General features: G+C 45.8%; 1 protein-coding gene across 2 annotated transcripts in view; it reads right to left on the minus strand.

Moving 5' to 3' along the window:
- The window catches only part of LOC138514164 (acrosin-like), a 1,823,097-nt gene that overhangs the window by 1,449,572 nt on the left and 348,861 nt on the right, over positions 1-24,664 (minus strand). The window contains exon 2 of one of the 2 annotated variants that reach the window (XM_069629472.1): positions 11,895-12,093. In XM_069629472.1, the coding sequence (XP_069485573.1) occupies positions 11,895-12,093 (199 nt within the window). Of the gene's footprint in view, positions 1-11,894; positions 12,094-24,664 lie in introns of those variants that run through there. The other variant, XR_011281888.1, reaches the window with a different exon arrangement.

The raw sequence follows: 24,664 nt of genomic DNA on the forward strand, positions 1-24,664 counted from the left end.
GCGGGAGGGATTGGGATGTTATTTACAAAAGGCACACAAGGTTGCACAGCACGCACACTGAAGGGGTACGAGTGCACTTTCAATTCCAAATTTCGGAGCTCACACAGTTGCCGGGTCTGGGAGGTTCACTAAACAGGTGTTATGAGATTAAATGTTGCTTACTGAAATGCCTACCGTCATAATGTCCTGGAATGTCCGGGGATTGAGCAATCATATCAAGGCCCGTAAGATCACGGCCTATGCAAATAGGCATAGCTGTAAGATACTATTTCTACAGGAAATGCACTCCAACGGTCACATGTTAAGGACCATTGCGCCGTCGTGGGGCCCCGCTAGATACTTTACTTCCTACTCCACCCAATCCAGAGGTGTCCTCACAATGGTCCATAAATCTCTTAAATTTGTACTACACAAGAGCTACACAGATTCTGAAGGGCGCTATGTTATACTACATTGCACGCTGGTTAATAAGGAATATCTGCTTACTGCCCTAACGTGGACTCCCCTGAATTTTTTGACACTGTGGCCACCATATTACTTGGCTATGTAGGTATCCAGATTATATGGGGGGGAGACCTGAACCTCATTCTCGACACTGTTCTAGACAGAACTGGGACTGCTATCCGATCCTTATCTAGAGCTGGATGCAGGTTACATGGCCACATCAGAACACTTAACATCTGTGATGTCTGGAGGACGCTATACCTCCAGCGGCGGGAATATACTTATTACTTGTCAGTGCATGATAGCTCATCCAGGATAGACCTGTTCTTTGTGTCGAGTGAAACCATGGGCAGGGTTGAGGGGTCCCGGATCTTACCACGCACACTGTCAGACCACGCCCCAAGTACGCTATCTGTGGAGCTGGGAATGCCTGTCCCGACATTCAATACCTGCTTCTTTAAATCCGAAGCCCTCAAGGATATTGTGTTCAAGGCCGAAATACTAGCTGACATTGAGTCCTTCTTTGAGCACAACACCCTACAGGCCACATCTGCTGGGGTTTGGTGGGACGCCTTCAAAGTGTACATTAGGGGTATGGCCATTTCCAGGGAAGCTGGAGTTCTGAAAGAAATCAGAGCTGCCCTCGGTCGCTCCGAAGCCAAACTGAGGCAACTGGAGTTGCAGTGCTCCACTGGTGCTGACCCCGCCATACTTGCCGAAATCGGTGAAGAACTCCAGACATACAATGCACTTGCTACCAACGAAGTTCAATACTTTAGTCGCCCAAAAGCTGCCCGGAAATATGGTGAGGGGGATAGGCCGGGGAAAACATTAGTGGCACTTGTAAGAAGGGAATTTGGCCAGACCCAGATTACCTACATCAAAGATGAGCAGGGCAACACACAGTGGGCGGACCAACAGATTTTAGACACATTCGCTGAGTTTTACAGGTCCCTCTACCCCCAGCCTACCGAACACACCGAACAACACATGCGTGAGCTCCTTGACCAGATCCCCACCATGTGTATCTCCCCCCTTACCCGGGACCAGCTTGACTCTCCAATCACGTTGGACGAGATAGTCACGGCCATCTCACACTCGCCCAAAGGTAAGGCGCCGGTCCCCAATGGGCTTACCAAGGAATTCTATCAGGAGCACATCGCTATACTGGCCCCTAGGTTGCTCAAGGTTTGGGACGAATCACTTCGTGTCTCCATTCTTCCCCCCTCCTTGCGCGAAGCTGCCATCACGGTATTGCTCAATCCTGGTAAGCCTGATGATGAATGTGGATCGTACAGACCTCTCTCGCTTATGAACCTTGACACCAAAATCTTTGCCAAAATCCTAGCGAATCGCTTTTTGCCCATCATGACATATTTGGTCCATGAGGACCAGGCAGGCTTTGTTCCCGGGCGGTCCACCACCCATTATATCAGGAGGTTGTTTAATATAATGTCCCGTATCGACCAGGATGTGCACGCTGTGGCGGTCACCCTGGATGCTCAGAAGGCCTTTGATATGGTCTTGTGGAGGTACATGTGGTTGGTGCTGGAGACAATGGCCGTTGGCCCAAATATGATCGGGTACATCAAACTGTTATACGCTTCCCCTGTGGCACGGGTACGAGCTAACTCCTTGACATCCAATCTGTTCACACTCTTCAGGGGTACTCGACAGGGATGTCCCTTCTCCCCGATCCTCTTTGCCCTAGTAATAGAGCCAATGGCGGACTACTTCCGTGCACGCCATGCCCGTAAGGGAATAAGATTGAAAGATAACCCCAAAATGATATCCCTGTATGCGGATGATGTACTACTATACATCAGGGATCCCGCTACCCATCTTGACCCCACACTGAGAGACATCACTTGCATTGGCACTTCCTCCAGGTTTACAATTAACTACTCAAAATATGAGATGTTCCCACTCACTAGATCTACCCAACAATCCACGACCGAATACCCTCTCTGCTGGTACCCGGATGGTGTCAGATACTTGGGTGTTCAGATATCCCTAACCAAGCCCACCCTGCTTACTGATAACTATCTGGCTGTAGCACAAATAGTTGAGACAAAAATGTCACTGTGGCATACTCTTCGATTGTCGATGGCTGGCCGGCTCTCCCTCATTAAAATGATCTTACTTCCTAATCTCCTTTATACCTTCAGCAACATACCCGTATGGCCTGGGACTAAATACGTTGACAAACTACACACACTATTTGCTCAGTTCCTATGGCACTCCGGTGCGGTGCGAAAGAAGTGGACTGAAATGGGGCTTCCATACAAATATGGGGGATTTACGGCTCCTGATCTGACACTATACTGGACTGCGGCCCAGCACGCCTTCCACTGGTACCCTGGCTCTCCAATGCACCCACATGTTAAATTGGAGGGGCTGGCGGCTGCTGGCATAAACATAATGTCCCTTATACTGCACCAGCATTACGCGCCTGACTCTCCTATTGATCCAATCAACACGACCCTTCAGGCCTGGACTCGTCTGCTGTACCCTACAGCTGAGTCCCTCCCATACTATAAATGGCTCCCTGTGTGGGCCTTCCCTGATCTGGAACCTACGCATGACACTGCCCTGGCGCGACACTGGGGGGCTTTGGGATACCGGGCGCTATCTGACTTCTACCGTAATGGCAGGTTCATTGACCCGCAGACATGGAAACCAGGGCACACCAGAACAGCCTCGGAGACTCTTCAATACTACAGACTCCGGGCTGCATTTTGCAGCAAATGGCCTTCCTTTCTAGACGAGCCCCCAGATAGCCCGGCGATTGCATACATTGCCAACTCGGGCGGCACCCGTGGTGTTGTCTCCTCACTGTACAAGATTCTCCAAGACACTGTCCCAACTCGATCTCTCAAGGCACGTGATGAGTGGGCGGCAGAGCTGGGCTTGGAAATAACCTATCAGATTTGGGAGAGAATGTGCCTACATACTCAAATGGTCTCCCTGAACTTCCGCTACCGCACCATACAGTATAAGTTGCTAAATAGGCTTTATTATACCCCACGTAGGACTTTGAGGTTCACCCACACCACTGTGCACCCCTGCCCCCGTTGCGGGGCAGAGGAAGCCGATCACCTACACATGTTCTGGGCCTGTAACAAACTGCATGAATTTTGGGGAAGCATCTTGGAAACACTTACTGTAATTACTGAGACTGTGGTTGATCCCGACCCCCTAGCAGTCCTGTTTGGAGCATGGAAAACTGATGATAGCAGACGCCTGGCTAAATTTCTGAACATAAGCTGCATGATGGCCAAAAAGTGTATACTCCAGAGTTGGAAAAGCTCCTCCCCCCCGAACTCTCAGAAGTGGGTGTGCTTACTCACCTGATCTTGAAATTGTGAGGAAGAATACCTGACCATGCTCCCTGCCCACTCTCGCCCCAAGAACATCTGGGTCGAGTTCAACACTTATCTTAAAAACTTGGGTGGAGGAGCACCCGTATCGGGCTTGTCCCCCGCCCCACCAGGAACTACTCCTACATCATGAACTTCCATACCTCTCCTCTCATGTGGTTATATGTTGACACTGCTGTAATGGCTGCATTGTGACCAATGTGTTGCTCCAAAGCATACTTACTATGTACATCTGTTGCCTTGTTGTGTGTGCCTACTGTGTACCTCTGCCGTCAAAAATAAAAGTAAAAAAAAAAAAAATACTACATCGTACTTACTACCCGAGAGTGGCACTCTACCAATGGGGTAAGGTCTCAGATTCACGATGCCTGCGATGCAGACACGAGGATGGTACCTTATTTCACGTTTTATGGGAGTGTGACCGCATACAGCAGTGTTGGCAAGCATGTTGTGATGAGCTAACAAAGGTCATAGGTAAAACGATACCAAGAGAGCCCAAACAACTGCTGCTGGGGATGGTTGAAGAAAATGATTTGTCACGATACGAAAAGTTGTTTCTGTAAACTGCCACGGCAGTACTTAAGAGAACCATCACACAACTATGGGGATCGGAGATGACATCTAGCTATGATCAATGGGTTACGGATGTTGATATATGCGCCGCAATGGAACATCAAGTGTACACCGCAAGGGGCTGCCATGACAAAGGACGCAACATTTGGCAGAAATGGAAAGACTCCCACTGACTGGTACACCGCCAAGTTAATATCTACACCTCTGGAAAGAAAGCGAATCATGTGAATGTCATTGTAATACCACTGAACACTGCTAGCGAATGGGATCTTGTGATCCTTTTGTTGATGCTCACTGTGTAAGGGAGTTTGGGTGGTTTGCATAAAGTCTTTGAGTAGATGTAATGTTTATTTGCGTGTGAAAAACCAATAAAAATTGTTTGATAAAAAAAAAAACAGTGCCAAGACCACCTACCGTAGCCTACAATGGCCACATAAGCAAAAGTGCAGAGAGGACAAGAGACTGTGTGGGCAGCGTGACCTGTCGTGGTTGGACCGTGGGGTCCAACAACTGTGCCAATGCCGCCAGCATTAGTTGGCCGTGGAGACAAACAGGCCTAAGAAGTAGCGTGAAAGAAGAAGCTGAAGCAGAGAGAGTGGACCTGCGAACACTGGTGAAACCAGTGAAGAGGTCCTCTGGAGAAGGTAACGGGAACGAGTACAAGTACGGGAGTGGGACGGGAAGACTCAAGACTGTAAACCATGAAGAAGTAGATGAAGTAGTGAATTACTTTAAAGCACACATTCCTGGACAGCTTCACAAGAATGTGGTGCTGGAGAGATGAGAAGGACTCAAGGAGCAACTTCCTCGTCCCAGTGGAGGCAGGATAAAGAGTATAAAGAAAGCGAAATGTGTTGAAACTTCCTTGAAAGAACTACAAGTTTTGTTGAAAACTATAAGGAACATTGGGGAACCAGCTAGGAGAAGTGAGTCATCCTCCTTGCCCCAAGAGGATACTGTAGAAGTGTTTGTTTGTTACGAAAAGCTTGGAACTTTAATGGAACTTTTACTTTGAGAAGTCTTGGCGTTTTTGAGACATTTTACATCTAGGAGAAGGGAGTCATTCTCCCGGGTGACGATCAGAACCCAAACTTTATTATTGTTTATTGTAGTGACAGGAATAGCGTAGGAGCTTTTTGGACTGGGACAATGGCTTTTGATTTGGACTTTCACAGACTTCCTGACAAGCACTCGAGTTTCTTTAGGTAGGGAAAACCATTAGAGTTCAGGATAGATAGGTTAATTTTTCCTTAAATAAAATGTCGACAGCAATCGCCATGGCACCACTTGGTCAGACGCTTCATTCCTTGTCACAATAGGTAGCTTATATTTCTTTTAGGTTCTCAACAAGCAAATCAGTTAATCAAAATTAGAAAAGTAGTGCTATGATTTGAGTAGTGAGCCCATATTCCACAGTGTGCCCCAATGAGTTCGTTCTAGGGCACAAGTTTCAAAAAATGCTATTGCTTTTTTAAAATTCCATCTTTAACAGTTGTTTTGCTTTTTTGGGTGGGAAATTCAAAACTCTTTGATTATTTGGGGGTTTTCAGGCCAAAATATTGCACTTTAGGACTTAATTTTGCAAATTACAAAATAACGCAATTTTGATCTGGACATCTGGTCCGGAAACTTGCATTTTCACCCACAACAGAAGGCAAAGTCAATGTTGTGCCAATCTGGATTTCCGATGGTATATGAATAGTGCAGAATTATGCCAAAGAACAAATTACTTACCCCTGCTAATTTTCTTTCAACTGGATGTTCCTCCCACGGATTCCTCATCTTTGATATACCGAGATTCTACTCGCAACTTCAGAAACGTTTCGACAACAGAGGGCGCAGTGCATCATCGAGTCAAGGTCCTTCTGCTTGCTTCCATCCCCACGCTTCAACGCTGGTATAAACATCACGCACCACGCCTGTTAGCTCAGTTCAAGTTTTTCCCCTCTTCATGCACAGCCGATTGAGGATTAAAAAAACCTAGGTGTTGAAAAAGAGGAAGGTCTAACACGGCAAAATTCACCTACAGTCAGAGGGGTAGGCTAGGAGGGTGATGAGGAGCCTGTGGGAAGAACATCCAGTAGGAAGAGCATTACCAGGGGTAAGTAATGGATTGTGTCCTCCAACAGATTCTGCATCTTTGGTAGACTCCCATTGCAGTTAATAAATGGAGGTGTGACCAAAGAATTTTGTTATTGATTTATGCTGTGAAGAACAGCTTTTCCAAATGTCGTGTCCTAACCGACAAGGAATCCAAGCAGTAGTGCTTTGAGAAGGTGTGTAATGAAGACCAGGTTGCGGCATTACAAATATCCTGCACCGGTTCAACTCTCTGCAGGGCTGAAGTGGTTGCTACCCTCTGGTAGAATGTGCTCTTAGATTATCTGGAACATCCTTACCAGCCAAGGTATAGCATTTTGTGATACACAAAATAATTCAGTGAGAAGGTCTGCTTAGTCACAGCCTGCCCTAATGTATGTCCAGTACAACCAACAAAAAGTTGGTTGTCTTGCCTGACATTAGCTAGTCTGCTTATGTACAAGTTTAACGCTCTCCTAGTATCTAGTCGGTGTAACTGTTCTTCATCCTTGGAAGGATGAGGAGGTGGGCAGAAAGCCAGTATAACTAATTTCTGAGATAGGTGAAATTCTGACACCACCTCAGGGAGAAAAGAAGGGCATACTCTCAGAACAACCTTCTCCTTGGCGAAAAAAGGTGAAGGGAGGCTTGCATGACAAGGCCTGAAGCTCCCTCACCCTGCGAGCAGAGGTGATGGCTACTAGAAAAATATTTTTTAGAGTCAATGAACGGAGCAGACAAGAATGAAGGGGTTTAAATGGGGCTCCCATTAAGAAATTCAAAACTAAATTAAGTTTGCAAACCGGAACTATGAATGGAACCGGAGGAAAGATATTCTTAAGTTCCTTGAGGAACTGAATAACAATGGGAACCTTAAAATAAGAACCTTGCTCTGGCGTGTGCTTGAATATAGACAGTGTAGCCAGGTAACGTTTAGCAGTAGACACCTGAAGCCCCAGGTGGGCCAGATGTAACAGAAAAGATAATACAGTTGGAGTGTCATAAATGAAAGGATCAATATCTTTAGCTCAACGCCAGCTGCCAAATGTGTTCCAATGGCAGTAGGATCAAGTTTTTGTTGCTGGCTTACTAGCTGAAAGCAATACCTGCATAACGTTTTCCAGGCGGTCCCAATCTTCGTATCTTAACCTCTCAGAAATCATGCATGAAGGTCAAGAGTCTTCTGGATGGAGAAGACAGCCTCCTTCTTGGGAGAGCAGATCTGCTCTCTGCGGAAGAGGAATTGAAGGGCAGATGATATGTCCAAAAATGTTTGGTTACCAAGTCCTCATGTCCCAATCCGGAGCAATCAGGATCATGGACTTCCCGAAATCCCCAACCTCCTAATGACATAAGGAATGATGGGGACTGGAGGGAATGTGCACAGCAGTGGAAAATCCCAATCCAGAATGTCCCCAAAGCTCTTCTCTGATGAAATTACCTGGAGCAGAAAAGGTTGCACTTCCTGTTGAGACTGGACAGACACAGATGCACTTGAGGGGTTCCCCAAATGACGAAGATCTCGAGAAGGACTTCCTAAGCCAGCTCCCACTCATGGGAGACTGTGCTCTGCCTGCTCAGAGCATCCATCGTCGAGTTCTCTTCTCCAGCTAAGTGAATGGCTGACAGAGAGACTCATTCTTGAAGTGCCCAAAACCAGAGCCGCATTGCCTCTCTGCACAGTGGTAGTGATCCTACACATCCTTTCATGTTGATGTAATGCATAGCCACTGTGTTGTGTGTCATTATCAGGACATTCTTCCAATGTACAGAAGGCAAAAAGGCCAACAACGCTACTCTGATTGCCCTTAGTTCTAAAAGGTTTATATGTAGTTTAGACTCAGATGGAGATTAATGACTGCTGATCGTTAGATCGTTCAAGTGGGCTCCACATTCTTGTCTACTCTCATCTCTGGCCATGGTTACCAAAAAGGTTCCCCTTTCAACACATTCTCCTTGCAGGCCCATCACAGGAGATCCTGCACAAGGTTGCTTGGGACCTGAAGAAGGTCTGTCATCCTGCCGGAGAACTGTGGCCATTGGGATCTGAGGGCCCACTGGAGGGATGGGCCTATGGCACCAGGAAAAGGCAGGTTGCCATGAGGCCAAGCAACCTTAGAAAATCAAAGGCCAGCAGATGCTGGGTATTTTGAAACTTTTCCACCATCTTCAAAATGTGCTGATCCCTCAACTCGGGAGGGGTGAAGTTGAAGTTTTCCCCAAGGAAGAATCCAGGACTGCTCCAATGAGTTGCAGCTTTTGGGAAAGTGTCTCCTGAGCCTTCTTGAAGTTGAAGTAGAAGCTCAGTCTGTGGAGAGAATGGCAGGTGCTGTCCCTATGTCCAGAGCCTGCTCGGCAGAACGAGCCTGGATCATCCAATCATCTAGATAAGGAAGGATGTGAATCCCTCCCCTCCTTAGATTCGCTGCCACCACCGCCATCAACTTGGTGAAGACCCTTGGGACGAAAGTAAGCCCCAAAGGCACTACACAAAACTGAAAGTGAGAACTGCCAATGGTGAACCTCAGGTACGTTCTGTGCTTGGGCTGTATAGGCATGTGAAAGTAAGTATCCTGAAGATCGAGTGACACCATCCAATTCTGGAGCTTCAGCTCTTCAGCACCTTCAGAGCCTGAAGGATTTGTGAAAGAGTGACCATCTTGAACCTGTCCTTCCTGAGGAACTTGTTCAAGCGTCTCGGGTCCAAGGTGGGTCGCATTCCTCTGTCTTTCTTAGGAACCAGAATATAGGTTACGTCCACTACAGGTACCCTTTCCACAGCACCTTTCTCCAGCAAGGAGAGAATCTACTGCAGAAGGAGCAGGTCTGGTTCCCCAGGCGATAGTTTGCTCGGGGGACAATCTGAAGGTCTTTTAAAAAATGGAAGGCAGTAACCGTGGGCTACTGTTTACAGTGCCCAAGCATCCAAAGTAATGCTTCGTCATTCTTCGAGATGCTGAGTCAATCTGCCCCCATTACAGACTTGTGACTCAAGGACTCAAAGAGGTTTTGGAGTAGTGCCTGTGTCTGAAGGTAAAGAGGCAGAGACTGCTGGGGCAGTTCTACCTCCATGACCTTGTGCACCACAAGGAAGTGTTCTCTGACCTCTCTGGGCAAACTGACCCCTAGTCCTACCAACTGAAGAGTAAAATCAAAAGGAGCAACCACTTCAGCTCTGAGAAAAAGAGTGGCTTTGCTGAGGCTGGTGGATTGCAGCTCCTAAAGATTTAGCTGCCTTAGAGGGCTGCAACGTCTCAGGACTCTCATCATCCTCAGTGCCAAAAAGGTGAGATCCATCAAAAGGCATGTTTAATAGCCTGGATAGCCTGGAACATCCGGAACAAACCCCCACTTCTGCGGCCACACAAGCCTTCTTGAGACAGTGCTAGCCACCATAGAACGGCCCACACAATAAGACGAGTCTAATCGTGATTACAAGGATTCGCACACTGCTTCTTTGCCATCCTGAATAATAAATAAGAAGCTTTCTCTCATTTCCCCTTCAGGGATGTTCTCAGCTGCTTAGGCTATACCACCCCATATAGTGTGGATGTACTTTGTCAATGCACAAGTAGCATTAATGGCCTTCAAAGCCAGCTGAAAAAACTCTTACCTAGAACATCAAATATCTTGTAATCCCTGTCAGGAGGGATTGTAGGGTAGGCAGCTGCCTTTGAAGTAGACGTAGCTGCTTAAACTACTAAACTCTCTGGAATTGGATGTTTAGACAAGAACGCTGGGTCAATAGACGAAGCTCTATATTTCCTGACCACATCGTTACAGACAGCTGGTGTAGAGTCTAGTTTCTGCCAGTTCTCCAGGTTTTTGATCCTTAAGGCTGTATAGAATGGCCAAACAGGCTCCTTGGGAGGTACTTTGTCAAGGATGTCTGTCAAATAATCCTGCTCAATTTCCTTGGCAGGACGACCCCAGTGCAAGTAATCTGACACTTTACTTATGACAGACCTATAAGAGCTATTAGAAAGGGTAGCAAAATCAGGAGTGGAAAACGTTACCTCAGGTGAGGTGTCGAGACCACTGGCATCTTTTAAGCATTCAACCAAATCCTGTACCCTGGAGTCCTCAGAGATGAGCTCCTCTGGTATATTTGGTGTGCCATACCTAATCCAAAAGAAAGGACTGTCATCCACCTCCTTTTCTTCTTCATAAATGGATCCCATAGACTTAAAGAAGTCTTTTTTTGACAAAGGCTTAAAAGCCGTCGACGGGTCAGAGAAAGACGTCAATGTATTCTACATCGAAGGCTTCGAAGTCCAATACTTCGACGGAGTAGAAGAAGGGGGCAGTGGCTTTGACTTTTCCCACGCCAACGCCACTCCAGGATGCTTTTCCGACACACTACTCTGAGCATGAGAAGTGGTCTTAGACGACACCTTGTCTGCCTTACAAGGCGTGACAGGGTCAGAAGCTTTCTTTTATTCACTGGAAGTACTGGGCAAGCCCGCCTTCTTGAACACTTCCAACATTTGCAGACAGAATTCCTCCCCATTTGCTTAAGAGGGAGATTTACTTGAAAAGTGTACCTTCCTCCTGTCGGTTGAGGAGTCTGACGAAGATAACGAGCGAAGATGCCTCTACTTCGATTTACGTCATGAAGAAGACACTGAAGAGTACCTGGAATTACTCCTGGATTTGGAGTTCTTATTTGGTCTGTGAGGATAACTGTCTCTCAAACATTTTTCATCAGACAATCTCCTCTCCGAGGGAATGGACGAAGGGGATTTGGACGCTGACCGACCTACAGTGAGTTCCGTCTTCCTCTCCTTCAAGGCCTTGTTGGTCATAAATTGACAAGACCTGCAATCCTCGACCTTGTGACGGACTCCAAGGCACCAGAGGAATAGCATGCGCGGATCTGTGATGGACATCTTTAAATCACAGTCAGCATGCCAGTTTTAGGAGTAGACATACCCAAACAATATAAATACTGAGTTGGAAAATCGCTGAGGTTATCGAACCATTCAAAGTGTGCTGTGCTTGCGGAAAAAACAGAACTAAATCAATGGGAGCCGTGTGTGCTATTTATACCAGCGTCAATGTCTCGTCCAAGCGCAGGGATGAAAGCCGCCGAGGGAACCTTGACTCAATGACATACGGCACCCTCTGCTGTCAAAACATTTCCGAAGCTGCAGGCAGGATATCTGTATATCAAAGATGAGGAATCCGTGCGAGCATGCAATCTATTAGAAGTACAAATTACCAAACTCTGCGGTTAGTACACGCAAGCGCATATGCTGATCCACAAGTACTACTACTACAGTATTGAGCCAGCGTTCAGATTCCAAAGTAAGTCTCTTATTTGTCACATCATGGCAACAGACCAAATACACTTCTAAGGCACTGCGGATTGGGAACTTACAAATGTCATTGCTTCGGTGCAACACTGATAAGTCTTACTTGCGTGAGGATTTGAAGCAGTGGGCTGCCGTCAGTGCCCAGTTTTCGTTAAGGAGGCTCCCGCCACATGAGTGTTTGTGGCCCTTCTTTGAAGGCATCTGGATGCTTACTAACCAAGGCCAGGCCCCCGGTTGTGCATCCACTCCTCCAACAATCCTCATTGTGCCATAGTCCAACACCAAGGGCCGGTTTCCACAGCCTAGAGAGGAAGAAGGAACACAAATTGTAAAGTTGGAGTTAGGTGTTTCACATGAAAGCACTGTGTCTTGCAGACAAATCATTTAAATTAATGAACTTGTGTATAGTTGTTACATGTTATCTGCTTCCCCCCCCACCCCAAGGAAATATCAGAATGGACAATTTTGTTCACAACATTTTGTTTTCATTTCCTGACTGTTTTGACAGTTCAATAGATGTCCTGTGCATTGGATGATATGTATGATTAGTCTTACAACATCTTGCCAACAAAAGATGACCTTAAGGTATTGAGAAATAGGGTTAATGGTAAAACAAGGAGAAGGGTCAAGTTGCACGAAGCTCTTTCCAACTACCTTTATCCCTGGTGTTGATTCACTTTGGGTTCAATGGAGCAGAGGGAAACAGCCACCCCAGCGTGTACACCCAATGGAAATACAAGGCTCCAGTAAGACCGGCCATTGACAGGTGGGAACAACACAACCTTAACGCACAGTTAAGATAGAGCTGAAGATGGCAGAAGAGAGGTTTGCTCATAGTTTGGAAGAACATGTACGTTTTTAGCTGTTTATGAATATGAAGGGACATTGGAGAAAGTGAGATGGTAGAACATCCCAGAGAATTGTGTCCTGCATAGTAAGAATGCAGCCACTATGGCAGCTACTTGTGGATGTATGGATAGGATTCTGAATTATCGCCTGGTCTTAAGGCCACAATGGGAGGTCTACTTGTGGAGCAGATTACATAGCTTATGAGTTCAGCATTCAATACAGAGTGCTTTGAACCTTAGACCTGCTGGCAGAAAGGACTCTAGGGAAATGAATGGAGAAAGGTGTTCACAATGTGCTGAATAATATATAATATATACCACTCCCATACGGGTTTATTGAAGGATCTTTCTGTCCTTGACTAAGTCGTAGTACTTGGGAGATATTGATGATTTCCCATCTAGAACCATGAACATGCATGGAAATCAGTCCCAGGTCTTATGCCATTCATATCCCGGCCGGGAAATACTTGTTAATGGAAACCACCATGTACATTTATGGTGGCTATGGATTCTGGCTGTTGTAAAAATCAAATGATTCAATGGTATGGTGCACACTCCTTAAGTAAAATTCTCAAAAAAACATTCTTAAATTACTAAATATTGAAAGCAAAATTATCGGTGCTAAAGCAAATCTAATTCATTGTCTGATAGATAACGCTATTAAGAACAAAGGTGCACACACTAACATCACCATTTTTTGTTTTGTTATTAAAGTGTATTTGGTTACATAAACCTTTTAACACTGTAAAGCCATACAAAAATCCAATAAAAAAAGAAAAACATTTCATATCATTACTTCAGTTCATATCATACAAAGAATTCCCTAATACCACTAAAACTATTTCATATTTACAGATCACAAATACCGTTTAAAACATCTTGATTAAAAGAAAAAAGAAAACACCCACTTCTTAATCTTAACTAAAATGCAGCACAGTCAAAATTTGATCTCAAATACTACTCTTCAATTTTGAGTAATGTTTCTATTTCTTTCCAAATGTAAAATATGGTGTAATTCAGCACCATGCTTGAACCTGAAAGAGAAAGGTCCATGTTTGGTCCATTTGCGCATTTTCCAATTGAGCGGATGTTACGATAGCTCCTCTTGAGGCTATCACTAACTGTAAATGTTTTGCTGTCTCAACTTCACTGTTACACAAATGGCAGGTGTGTTCAAAATAAGGACAAAGTAGGTAATAAGCGCACTGTAATAACATTATAAACCATCTGACTTTTCTATTTCTAACAAATGTAACTGAATCAAATGGCTTATCCATCGGAAAGGCCTGTTGAACATAAAATGTGTATGATGATTTAGCAGAGAGTTGTGCGGTGTATTTGTTCCTTTCCCAAGGTCTTGCCTTTTCTTTTGTTTTTTTAGCTTATATAGCCAGATTATCACAAGCTTTTATATTATAATCGATATCCTCAAGAAATTTTAAACATCCGTAATCCACATTTTTATTTTTAAACTTCAATTTTTATTAACATTTTTCTTAAGGTTCACAACTTCATACAGCTTCCAAGCACCACATCAATCTTACGAAGCCCCCCCTCTACCTCTTCCATCCCACCCACACTAACCCCTCCACATTTGAACATCTGGGCGTGTAGTTACTGGAAATGTCAGAAAAGCTCAACTGAGAGGACTTTCCTCCACGTTTCCCTTCCCGACTGAAACCTTGTGAAACAATTACAATTGTCCAAGTACACCAAGGGGGAGTGCCGACATGGTCCCACGCTCCTGATGGCTCCCCCATGCTAGAATGGGCACACTGAATTCACCCACTATCTAGGTCTGTTGACTGGGCTTACTGTAGCCGCATTTCAAAATAAACATGCCCCAGTCCTGGCGGCATGCCCTCATAGTGTTGTTAACCATAGCCGTCAACTTTTCCATCAAAAATATGTCCCGTAACTTATTCATCCAGTCAACTTTTGTCAGAACTGCCTCACTCTTCCATTTCTGGGATAGTGCCAGTCTCCCTGCACAGAACATTGCCTCCAACAATCTGGGGAATCAGTAATCTTCCCGGTTCCCCACTGGGACACCCAACAATAGTTGCAACGGGTCCAACAAGAGCAAGGCCCACACAATTTCCTTTATCCAACTAAGCAGCTCAGTCCAGTAGATCTGAATTCTTGGACATGACCACCACATATGATAAAGGGAGCCCGTTTGGCCATATGCTCTGGGACACTGCAGTGACACCCCACTGTACATTTTGTACACATGATTTTGTTCTGTAGAACCCTATATAGCTTTAAAAGTATCCCTTTACTGGTGACTGCACTGTCTATAGCTTGTTCAAAGGGTGTCAGGGGTCGACCCAACTCAAGCTTTCCATCTAGGGTCTACAAGAATCCCTTTTTCAGTTGTATGTATTCGAAGATGTTGATTGTCTCTCACCCCAGCATAGCGGTTACCACCTCACACTCCTTAAACACTCCTTCCGTAAACAGTTTCCCTACTCTCTCCAGGCCTTTATTTGACCATGCCTGCTTGTGGGGAAAGTTGCTTTTACCCAAGTCCAGAGGTGCCCCCCACAATGTACTCATTGGTGACGTACAGGAAGATAGCCTATCATTCACACACTCCTTTTTCCACACGGACCACAGAACTTTCAAGCTCAGGTGAGATTTCACCCTATCAGAGACAGGTTTGGTCGGGGATCACAAAAGGGCTCTACAATTTTTAGGGTGAGTGAACATGTCCTCTGAGTAGGACCAATAGGTACCTAGGTCATCTCTCATATGTTCCAGAAGTACCGAAGTTGGGCCTCCTTGTAGTAAAGTCAGGAAAACCGATCCCCCGAAATCTCTAGGTAATGTCAGAGTTGTCCTCTTAACCATAGCTCTCTTCCCCTGAAAGACAAATTTTGTCACCATGGTGTTTAGGTTTTAAGAAAATGATTCTGGAAGCTTTGTCGGGAGTGCCGTAAACAAGTACAGCAGGCATAGCAGAACGTTCATTTTCACAGAGGTCATTCTACTATACCATAAGAGTGTGAGGGGGCCCAACGCGTAAGGTCTGATCTGATCACTTTTAGCAGTGGGGCAAAGTGAACGTGCGCCACTGTCTGGAACTCTCTGGGTAGGCGGATTCCCAAATATGTAATCACTTTCATCTCAACTCTCATGCCCCTGATGGTCTTCCGCTTCGGTATTCTATGATCCGTGAGGCTCAACAGTAAAACCACTAGATTTTGCCAACTTTACTTTTAAGCCAGAAAAAGAACCAAATGAGCTTATTTGTGCAAAGAGTTTAGGGAGGGAGTGGTGGACCTCAACCAAGTAAAAAAGAATGTTGTCTGCAAACAGTGACAATTTAAAGGTCACCTCCCCACATTTGATCCCCCTAATTTCCGGATTCTCCCGTATGGCTATTGCAAGTGGCTTGGCTCCATCGAAAAAGCACATAAGAGGGGTGAGAGATGCATGCTTGCCTCGTACCTCTAGTAAGAGGGAAAGAGGCAGAAAGTATCCCGTTAACCAGTACCCTGGCTGTTGAGGCTCTATACATTGACAAGATCCATTGTCGACAATTGTAGTCAAACCCCATTTTCTGCAGCACCTTTCCCATATGGGCCCATTCCACCCGGTCAAATGCCATTTCGATTGACACCAGGCACGTTGTCACAATCACCTGGGTCTCTGCGGGAGCGATGAAGCCTTCAGGACCCCTTCCCTGCTTTCTCTGGACTAGTAGTGTTGGACTGCAGGTACCTGCCAAATATAGAGGTAAGATGCTTAGCATACCGGATTTGGACCCAGAGCCCTCTTTCCCCCTCCCCTTTTAGTGTGTTGTGATGGTGGAATGTTAGGAGTTTGGCTCACCTTAGGGGTTAATTAGGTGAACTGTCTATCCTGAACTAGGCAGGGGCGCTGTGTCTCTGGAACCCACGGATCAGTTGCTCCACTTGACCCATGGTCTGGTAAGTCTCTGTTCTGCCAGTCACTGTGTTTCTTCACCCAGCGGAGATGTTGCAGGTAAGTTTGGATTTCAAGTTGAATCACTGGATCTGGTGCTGTTGCAGGTAAGTTCGGATTTCCAGTTGCTTCACTGGATCAGGTGCTGTTGCAGGTAAGTTCGGATTTCCAGTTGCTTCACTGGCCTTGGTGCTGTTTTCTCAGCTTGTGAATGGGTGAGTATCTGAAGGTACGTTTTCTGGTTACTCCGAGCGGTCGCTGCGTATTGTTAGGTCAAGACGAGTTCTACGCACTGTCATGTCACGCGGGAGACTGGGGTCTGCCGCTCCCATTTCCTCCTGGCGAGTCTACCCGCGCGTTCGCGTCTGGGGACTCGCCGGGAGGGGAGCAACGGATTACAGGGCCGGCGGCCTTCGGCGCATGCGCGGAGGTCCTCTCTCTCGGTTCCGCGCATGCGCCGTGGGGGCTTGCCTTCCAAGCCTCGTTCTGGGTTCGCCGGCGCCCGGAAACGGAACGGTTTGCGTTCCAGGCCTCTCGGGCGCCGGCGGCCCATAAAAGAGGCCGCTAGTCAAAGCTGCCCGCGTCTCAACGCGGTTTGCTTCGCTTTCCTCGTTGTTCCTGCCCAGCCTTACCTGTGGCCTGTCCTGGGCCTACCTGCCTCCAGCCTTACCTGTGGCCTGTCCTGGGCCTACCTGCCTCCAGCCTTACCTGTGGCCTGTCCTGGGCCTACCTGCCTCCAGCCTTACCTGTGGCCTGTCCTGGGCCTACCTGCCTCCAGCCTTACCTGTGGCCTGTCCTGGGCCTACCTGCCTCCAGCCTTACCTGTGGCCTGTCCTGGGCCTGCCTGCCTCCAGCCTTACCTGTGGCCTGTCCTGGGCCTGCCTGCCTCCGGCCTTACCTGTGGCCTGTCCTGGGCCTGCCTGCCTCCAGTCCTTACCTGTGGCCTGCCCTGGGCCAGCCTGACTCCAGTTCTTATCCGGGTCCTGTCCTGGGCCTGCCTGCCTTCAATCCTCACCTGGGTTCGGCCCTGGGCCAGCCAGCCTCCAGCTACTACCTAGGTTTCGCCCTGGGTCAGTCTTCCCTCAGCCCATTCCGGAGTTCTGTCCTGAGTCATCATTGTGTAGAGGGGACTTATCCCACACTAGCCTGCATTCCCCCTGTTCCATCTTGGGCACGTTCCTACAGTTCTCTAATTGGCCAGACAACTAGTTCCAACTGTCCTCACTCTTTCCTGTCTTGCCTGACTCCGAATCTCATCCTGTGTACCATTGGAACTATCTGCACCAGCCAAGCTCCTTTGCCTACTACGAATACCTTTCTGCTACACTGGTCTATCTATCAACTGTCGCTGCACTGAGGTTCTTGGAAGATTCATGGTCTGGACAACAAGCTCTACCTGGACTATGGTTCCCTCCATCTGAGCCTACATCCTCTTGTCACGCTTACCTGGGAGAGTGCCTTTGTGACATTGGGGGTTGGTCCATCCTTCACCCAGTTCCTCATTTGGGTGGTGGAGAGGCTGATTCCTCGTGCCGCTATCTCATCAGTTCCTGGACTCCAGACTGGCGACCTCTGCGAGACCAACCACCAAGACTACAGGTACGCGGTCCTCTCGGGCCAATCAGCTTGACACGCACGAGAAAGAAAGAAAGTTGCAGATGTAATCTAATTCTTATTCTCTCTCCACAGTTTCTTCTGAAGAGTTCGCTGAGAGAGGAAGTTCGCGAGAACTCAGAATGCTGCTCGGGAGTTCTCAAGAAGATCGAGTAAGTGATGCTGAAGCTTGCGTGCGTGCTTGCAAGAACGTGCCAGAAGTTGGGTCGAAGCGCGAGCACTTACTGGTATTGTCTTTTGTATTCCATTTCTCTTAGGTGCGGAGTTCAGGAACGTGTGTGCAGCGATTGCGGAGTGGAAGCCAAGGTAGGTGAAGTTCGAGGATCGCGGTGAGCGTGTTGCTTGAAGCTACAGATGCAACACGAAGCATGTGCTACTAGATTCACTGAAAGGCTGCCAGGCGCCATCTTGGGTGTACATGAAGTGTGGCTGAGCCAATCAGATTCCCCCAAGGGGGCCGGGGCCAATTGTAATATGTACCTGATTGTGAGAGAGTCGAAAAGGCGTGATGGATGCCTGCAAAGCGTGTCTAGTCTGCCAGGCTCTAACCCATCTTGTGCCTGCCTGCTCTCCAGTATATGTAACACACGTGTTTAACCCCTGTTCCTGGATATGATGTATTAAATCAATCATCTTGCGGACATTATCTGACCCTTGGCGCCCCTTGCTAAATCTCAACCTGATTACTGTGAATCGGAGTCAGCAATATTGGTCAAGTCTGCTATGCAACAGTTTCGCCAGAATCTTTACGTCAGTGTTCAATGAAGAAATTGGACGTAATGACGGCCATAGGGCTAGGTTGTAAGTTTAGAAAGTACCCTAACTAAGCATAGAAGGTATATTATGTTGACCGAAAACCAATCGCATCATATGCCCTACATCGCCAACAGAGAATCGTCAGCATAACCATAGAGCATCCATTTTTTGCTAAGATCCGCGATTTTCTTTCTATGCCTTTCTGTGAAACGCGTTGCAAAAATGTATTTTATTCCACAAGTTCATGCTCTGAGCGAGGCCACAGTTTACATGTTGAGAGACCGGCCCAGACAGAAATGCCAAACAGTGCAGAATGAAAAAATGTTCCTCCCTCACAAGTCCTTGAAAGCGAGCAGAGAGGCATTTAATCAACGGCCCAGGTGACGGCCGGTCTCGCTGAAACTGTAGAACCAGGCTGTTAAACATGAATTATACTTTCTTAGCGGCCCCCCTTCGGGGCTCTCCTTAGATCAGGCTGACCCCTAGTTCACGAATAGAAACCAGTAGATAACACGCTTTGGAATGTGTCTCTCCTACGAACACACTATCCTTGCTGAACAAGTGCCTTGTGTTCTTCATAACAAAGAACTATGTCTGCTTTCTGCAAAAATTGCAACTGTTGCTAAAACGAGTAATATAGATTGAGTAAGAAATGTGTCATATTGTGTCATATTTGTCATAATTGTCAATTACCGAACCCTAGCTCAAGAAGATACATTATGGGCGGTTTTGATGTGTCACAAAGAGATTGTATGATTGTCTTTATATATATATGATACTGTTGTAGAATGTTTGCTCTCTTGCGTCTCACGAGGTCTGGGTGATCACATTGCGAGACGTTAGATCCAGTCGGCCGACTGAGAGTATATTTGCTTTGCAATAAACCCTAGTACTTGGAAATCGAACCTTGTGTCTGTCGTATCACTGGTGTAGGGGGATTTGCCTTGTTTCCATGCGCAAGGGTCTTCAGGGCCTAGCAAAAAATGGCGCCCGAATAGGGACCCTCCCCCTTTTGCTCTATCGTGTACATTGAATTTGAAGAAGGTGAAAACGAATCGAGGACGAGGCAGTCGAGCCAGGATCGAAAGGTGTTCGGGGCGCCCCTGTGAAAGTGATGAGAGACTCCTTTGCAGATCTGTACACAGTCGATCCCTGATTGATGAGCAGAAGCCAGAGAGCATCAAGGCGAGGGTCCCGAAATGAGGCAGATTTAGCTAGATAAGCAGTCACAACGATTCTTGGTCTCGTCTGTATACGGACGAATTGCGTCTTGAGAGACAAACTGATTGGTAAGGTGAGTCGTGCCCTGATTCTTAACAGCCCTGATATTGGTTGAGTGTTGCTCTTGCAAGATCAAACGCCCAGGGTAAGGTACGAATAAGATCAATATGCCTGGGAAATTGTCTTCCTGTCTAGTGGGATTTTTCCACTGCGGTAGACAATTTTTGGAAACTGGCCAGGTTGCGCCACCCATAGGGTCGCCAGCGTTTGAAATGTGTGTAAAATATGGGATAGGGGCGATAATGGTTAATGAAATTTGGCATAGGCAGACCAGACATGTAGTAGATTTGCAGTGGCCGAAAGATGGTACTTTTGAGATGGCACATATAGAACACTTAGAATCAGTACTGCTGCGCAAGAAAGCACGCCCCGCGACATTTGACGTCATAAGAGACTGGAGGAAGGAAGCTAACCTCTGTTTAAAAAGTAGGAAGAAACATGCACGGAGACACATATCAAACACAGAAAAAGCGCTAGAACTAGAAGAGCTCAGAATGACTGAGGATATCAGAAGAGGGGATAGAAGTATCCAATTAGGCATACAAAAAATATATCCACAACAAAAGTTACATGCATCAGATGAACTAATAAATAAAATTCTGAACGAACAAAGACAAGAACGTCCTCAACGCAATACTGACACAATTGCACCAATACACATTGCTCCACCTTAGTTACCACCTCCCATTCCTGTTGTTCCAACTGCACCATCTCCCCCTGTGCACGTGACACCATTTCCCCCACCACCGACAGAGCATGACTTAGTAGCTGTCGCAGAAGGCAGTTCTACGGAGGCGGGGCCTGCACAGAGAGGAAGCACCAGAGTAACGCGTAGTACGGTTAGTAGGGAGAGAAGAGAAGAACTGAAAGAATGGGCAGAAACGTACATTGAAGGCAATGATGAGGGATCCGCGCTGAGTGCAATGTATGACTATAAGAAACTTGGTTAACAACAGGTATTGTTAGAATGCATGGGGGAATATCTTATAGATAGATGGAAGAAATTGACCGGTATGTTAGCACCGCAGAAGTTGCGGGATCTAAATGCTTTTTCGCGTATGAGGGAAAGTGCGGCAGAGATAAAAGAGCACGTAGACCAGCTATTTGAGTTCAAAAGTGAGCTTGATGAATTGCATGCAGAGGTGAAAAGAGGGAACCAACAGGTGGTACCATATGTCAAGCGGCCGCCATCAAAATCTGTTAGTGACGAGATGATAATATGTATGCGAGAGGTGCTTAGATGGATTACGGATGCTAACATTTCTCCAATGGAGGTGCATGATACGTTTGATCAGTATGCGGTAGAGATGCAGTGGAAGGCATTGCAGGTGATGGTTGAGTATTTGCAAGATGAATGTTTTGAAAAGAAGTATTGTTGCCCCCGCCCCGATTTGATGACAATATACAAAAGAGCATTTTTACCTGAAACTGGAAAGTCTGCCCTCTCCCTCAATTTAGCTATAGTGCTTAGTAAGCGAACCAATGAGGCAACGCCCAGTTCAATATTGCCCATGAGAGAAGTCCCTCCCACCTTTGTGCCAAAAGTAGAGATTGCTGCTGCTGATGGACAACCAGCGAGGGTAATAGAAGCCCATTATACAGCACAGTTTGTGCATGTCCCTTTTTCCAGACAAGAGGTGAATAACATAAAACAAACAATCCCTGATTTGAGGAAGAATCCAGCGGGATTTTATAAAGAGATTGAGTCCTATTTGAAATCGTCTATTTTCACGATGAGTGATATTGACCTATTATTTCCTGTAATTCTCCCCATAGATATATGGAAACAAATTAGAAATGTAGATGATGCTGATATTTTGGGTGGGGCATGGGAACATTTGATTAAAGAGGCTACAGACAGAAAAGCTGGCGAGAAGCCATTGCCGGTTTTATTAGCATTACCAGCGCGCATAGTACCGAAATTAAAAATACTAGTACCTGAGAGAAGAATTGTCTGGGATAAATTAACGGCATGTGTGCAAGGTAAAGATGAATTGGCTACTGACTATTTAAATAGATTCGAAGACGTATTTGCAGATTTTAGTAGCCAAGATTTGAGCACTGAACCCGGAAGAGACTATTTGTTGACAAATATGTGAGAGGGTTGCTGCCGAAAATTCAAAATTTAATAATGACATCTGAAAGCGCGTGGCAAGCAAAATCACAGAGTTAAGTATTACACATGGCACAATACTATGAGAATAGAGTAAATACAGAAAAGGAGGAAGAAACGAGAGATAGAGTGAATCTAAAAATTAGAATATTAATGCAGCAGGTAGCGAATAATAACAGGGGCGGAGGAAATGCACAAACAAGAGGGAATTTTTCCAACATGCATTGAGGTCCATTTGGACTGAATCAATGCGCATATTGTAGAGAAGAAGGTCATTGGCGAGCATAGTGCCCACATTTGCAGAATAGAAATGGAAAAATGCCTCGAGAAGGCAGAATAGAGGTCCCCCGGGAACACAAGGACAAAATGGAAACTCAAGGATGCCACAAAATAAGAATAACCAGGAAAATAGCAACCTGAATCAGAACCAAAACCAACATCAGCAGAATAGTGCAGGAGAAGGAAATGTTTTTGACAGTCAGTCCAATTCATATTACTCTGGCGACTTTACATCTGATGATGTATTTGTTCAACTAGGACAGCCCAAGACAGGGGTTGGAACAAGTATCTATTCCTGTTGATCAGAAAGGGCCCTACCTAGAAATGAAAGTTGGGAATAGAGAGCACACTTTTCTAGTGGACACAGGTGCACAGAAGTGCTCAATTGACCATCACTTGGTTTAAGAAATACCACTGTCAGGGCAAAAGAATGTTTCAGTAGGGTTTGCAGGAACACCAGTAATCAGTCCAGTGTCACAGTCAATACCTATAACACTAGGTCAATTCACTGAGTCTTGCCCATTTCTTTTGACACAAAATTGCGGCAAAAATATATTGGGTTTAAATTTGTTGAAAAAATTGAGTGCGGTTATTCATTTTTCTCCTGATGGAGTGTATTTGACAATATCACTACAAAAGATGCCAGTGTCACAATTTTTGTCTAAACCATTACCAACTGAATTAATAGTGTACCAACTTGTATATGGGCGATGAATGACAATGATGTTGGTTGTTTAAAAATAGAGCCGGTGAAAATTGTTTTGAAGGAGGGAGTTACATTGCCACGTATTCCACAGTATAAAATTTCGGTGGAAGGTGAAAAGGCATTGAAATGCATTGTTTCTGATTTGATTAAACGAAACGTAATTGAAGAAATTACTGGTAGCACTTGTAATAGTCCAATTCCTCCAGTTTACAAGAAAGGAGGGAATGAAATACCATATCGTTTCATAAGTTATTTGCGCGAAATTGACTAAAGTAGTTGATCCTCAATTTCCATTGGTCCCAGATGTCACTACCATTTTAACTATGATTCCAGCTTTGCATCGCATTTTAGTGTTGTAGATCTAAAGAACGCATTTTTTAGCATTCCGGTACATCCAGATAGCAGATATTTATTTGCTTTTACATTAGGAGGACGTTCTTTCACATTCACACGAATTCCACAAGGTTACACTGAAAGCCCGAGTATTTATAGCAGGGCACTAAAAAAACAGCGTGACATGCTAGAGTTACCAACGGGTTGTGTACTATTGCAGCACATCAATGACCTATTGATTGCGGCTGACACAGAAGACATTTGCAAAGAGAGTACCGCAAAATTGTTGACACATTTGGCAGCACATGGACATAAAGCTTCATTAAAAAAATTCCAGTATTGTCGAAAGGACGTGGCCTATTTGGGCTACCTACTTTCTAAAGAGGGAAGGAGACTGACACCAGAAAGGATAGAAAGCATCTCTGGCATGCCTATTCCAAAGACACAGAAGGAAGTCAGAGCCATAATAGACATGGCTTCATATTGTAGGCAGTGGATTGCTAACTTTGCTATGATTGTAAAACCGATGGTGGCATTGATAAAGAAGGATGTTGCTTTGCCTTTCCGATGGAGCGTGGAATGTCAGGATGCATTTGATCTGCTCAAGGTTGCATTTTGCTCAGCTCCAGTTTTGGGCACACCAAATTATGAAAAGGATTTCAAGTTATTTGTGCATGAAAGTAATGGTTGTGCTTTGGCAGTTTTGACTCAGGAACAAGGAGGGAGAAATAGACCATGCAGTTATTTTTCTTCCGCGCTGGATCCTGTTGCATGCGCTTTGCTGTGCTGTTTGCGAGCTGTTGATGCGGCTGCCGCGTCAGTAAAACAAACAGAGGGATTGGTTTTGGGTCACGCCTTAACCTTAATGGTGCCTCACACAGTAGACGTTCTTTTAAATAGAACGCAGACACAACATCTTACATCAGTTAGACTGACGAGATATGAAATTGTCCTATTTGCACCGCATATTCAAATTTTGAGATGTTGCGCTTTGAATCCTGCAGTTAATGCCC

This window comes from Ambystoma mexicanum, chromosome 12 (assembly GCF_040938575.1).
Source record: "Ambystoma mexicanum isolate Mex_15411 chromosome 12, UKY_AmexF1_1, whole genome shotgun sequence".
Lineage (NCBI taxonomy): Eukaryota > Metazoa > Chordata > Amphibia > Caudata > Ambystomatidae > Ambystoma > Ambystoma mexicanum.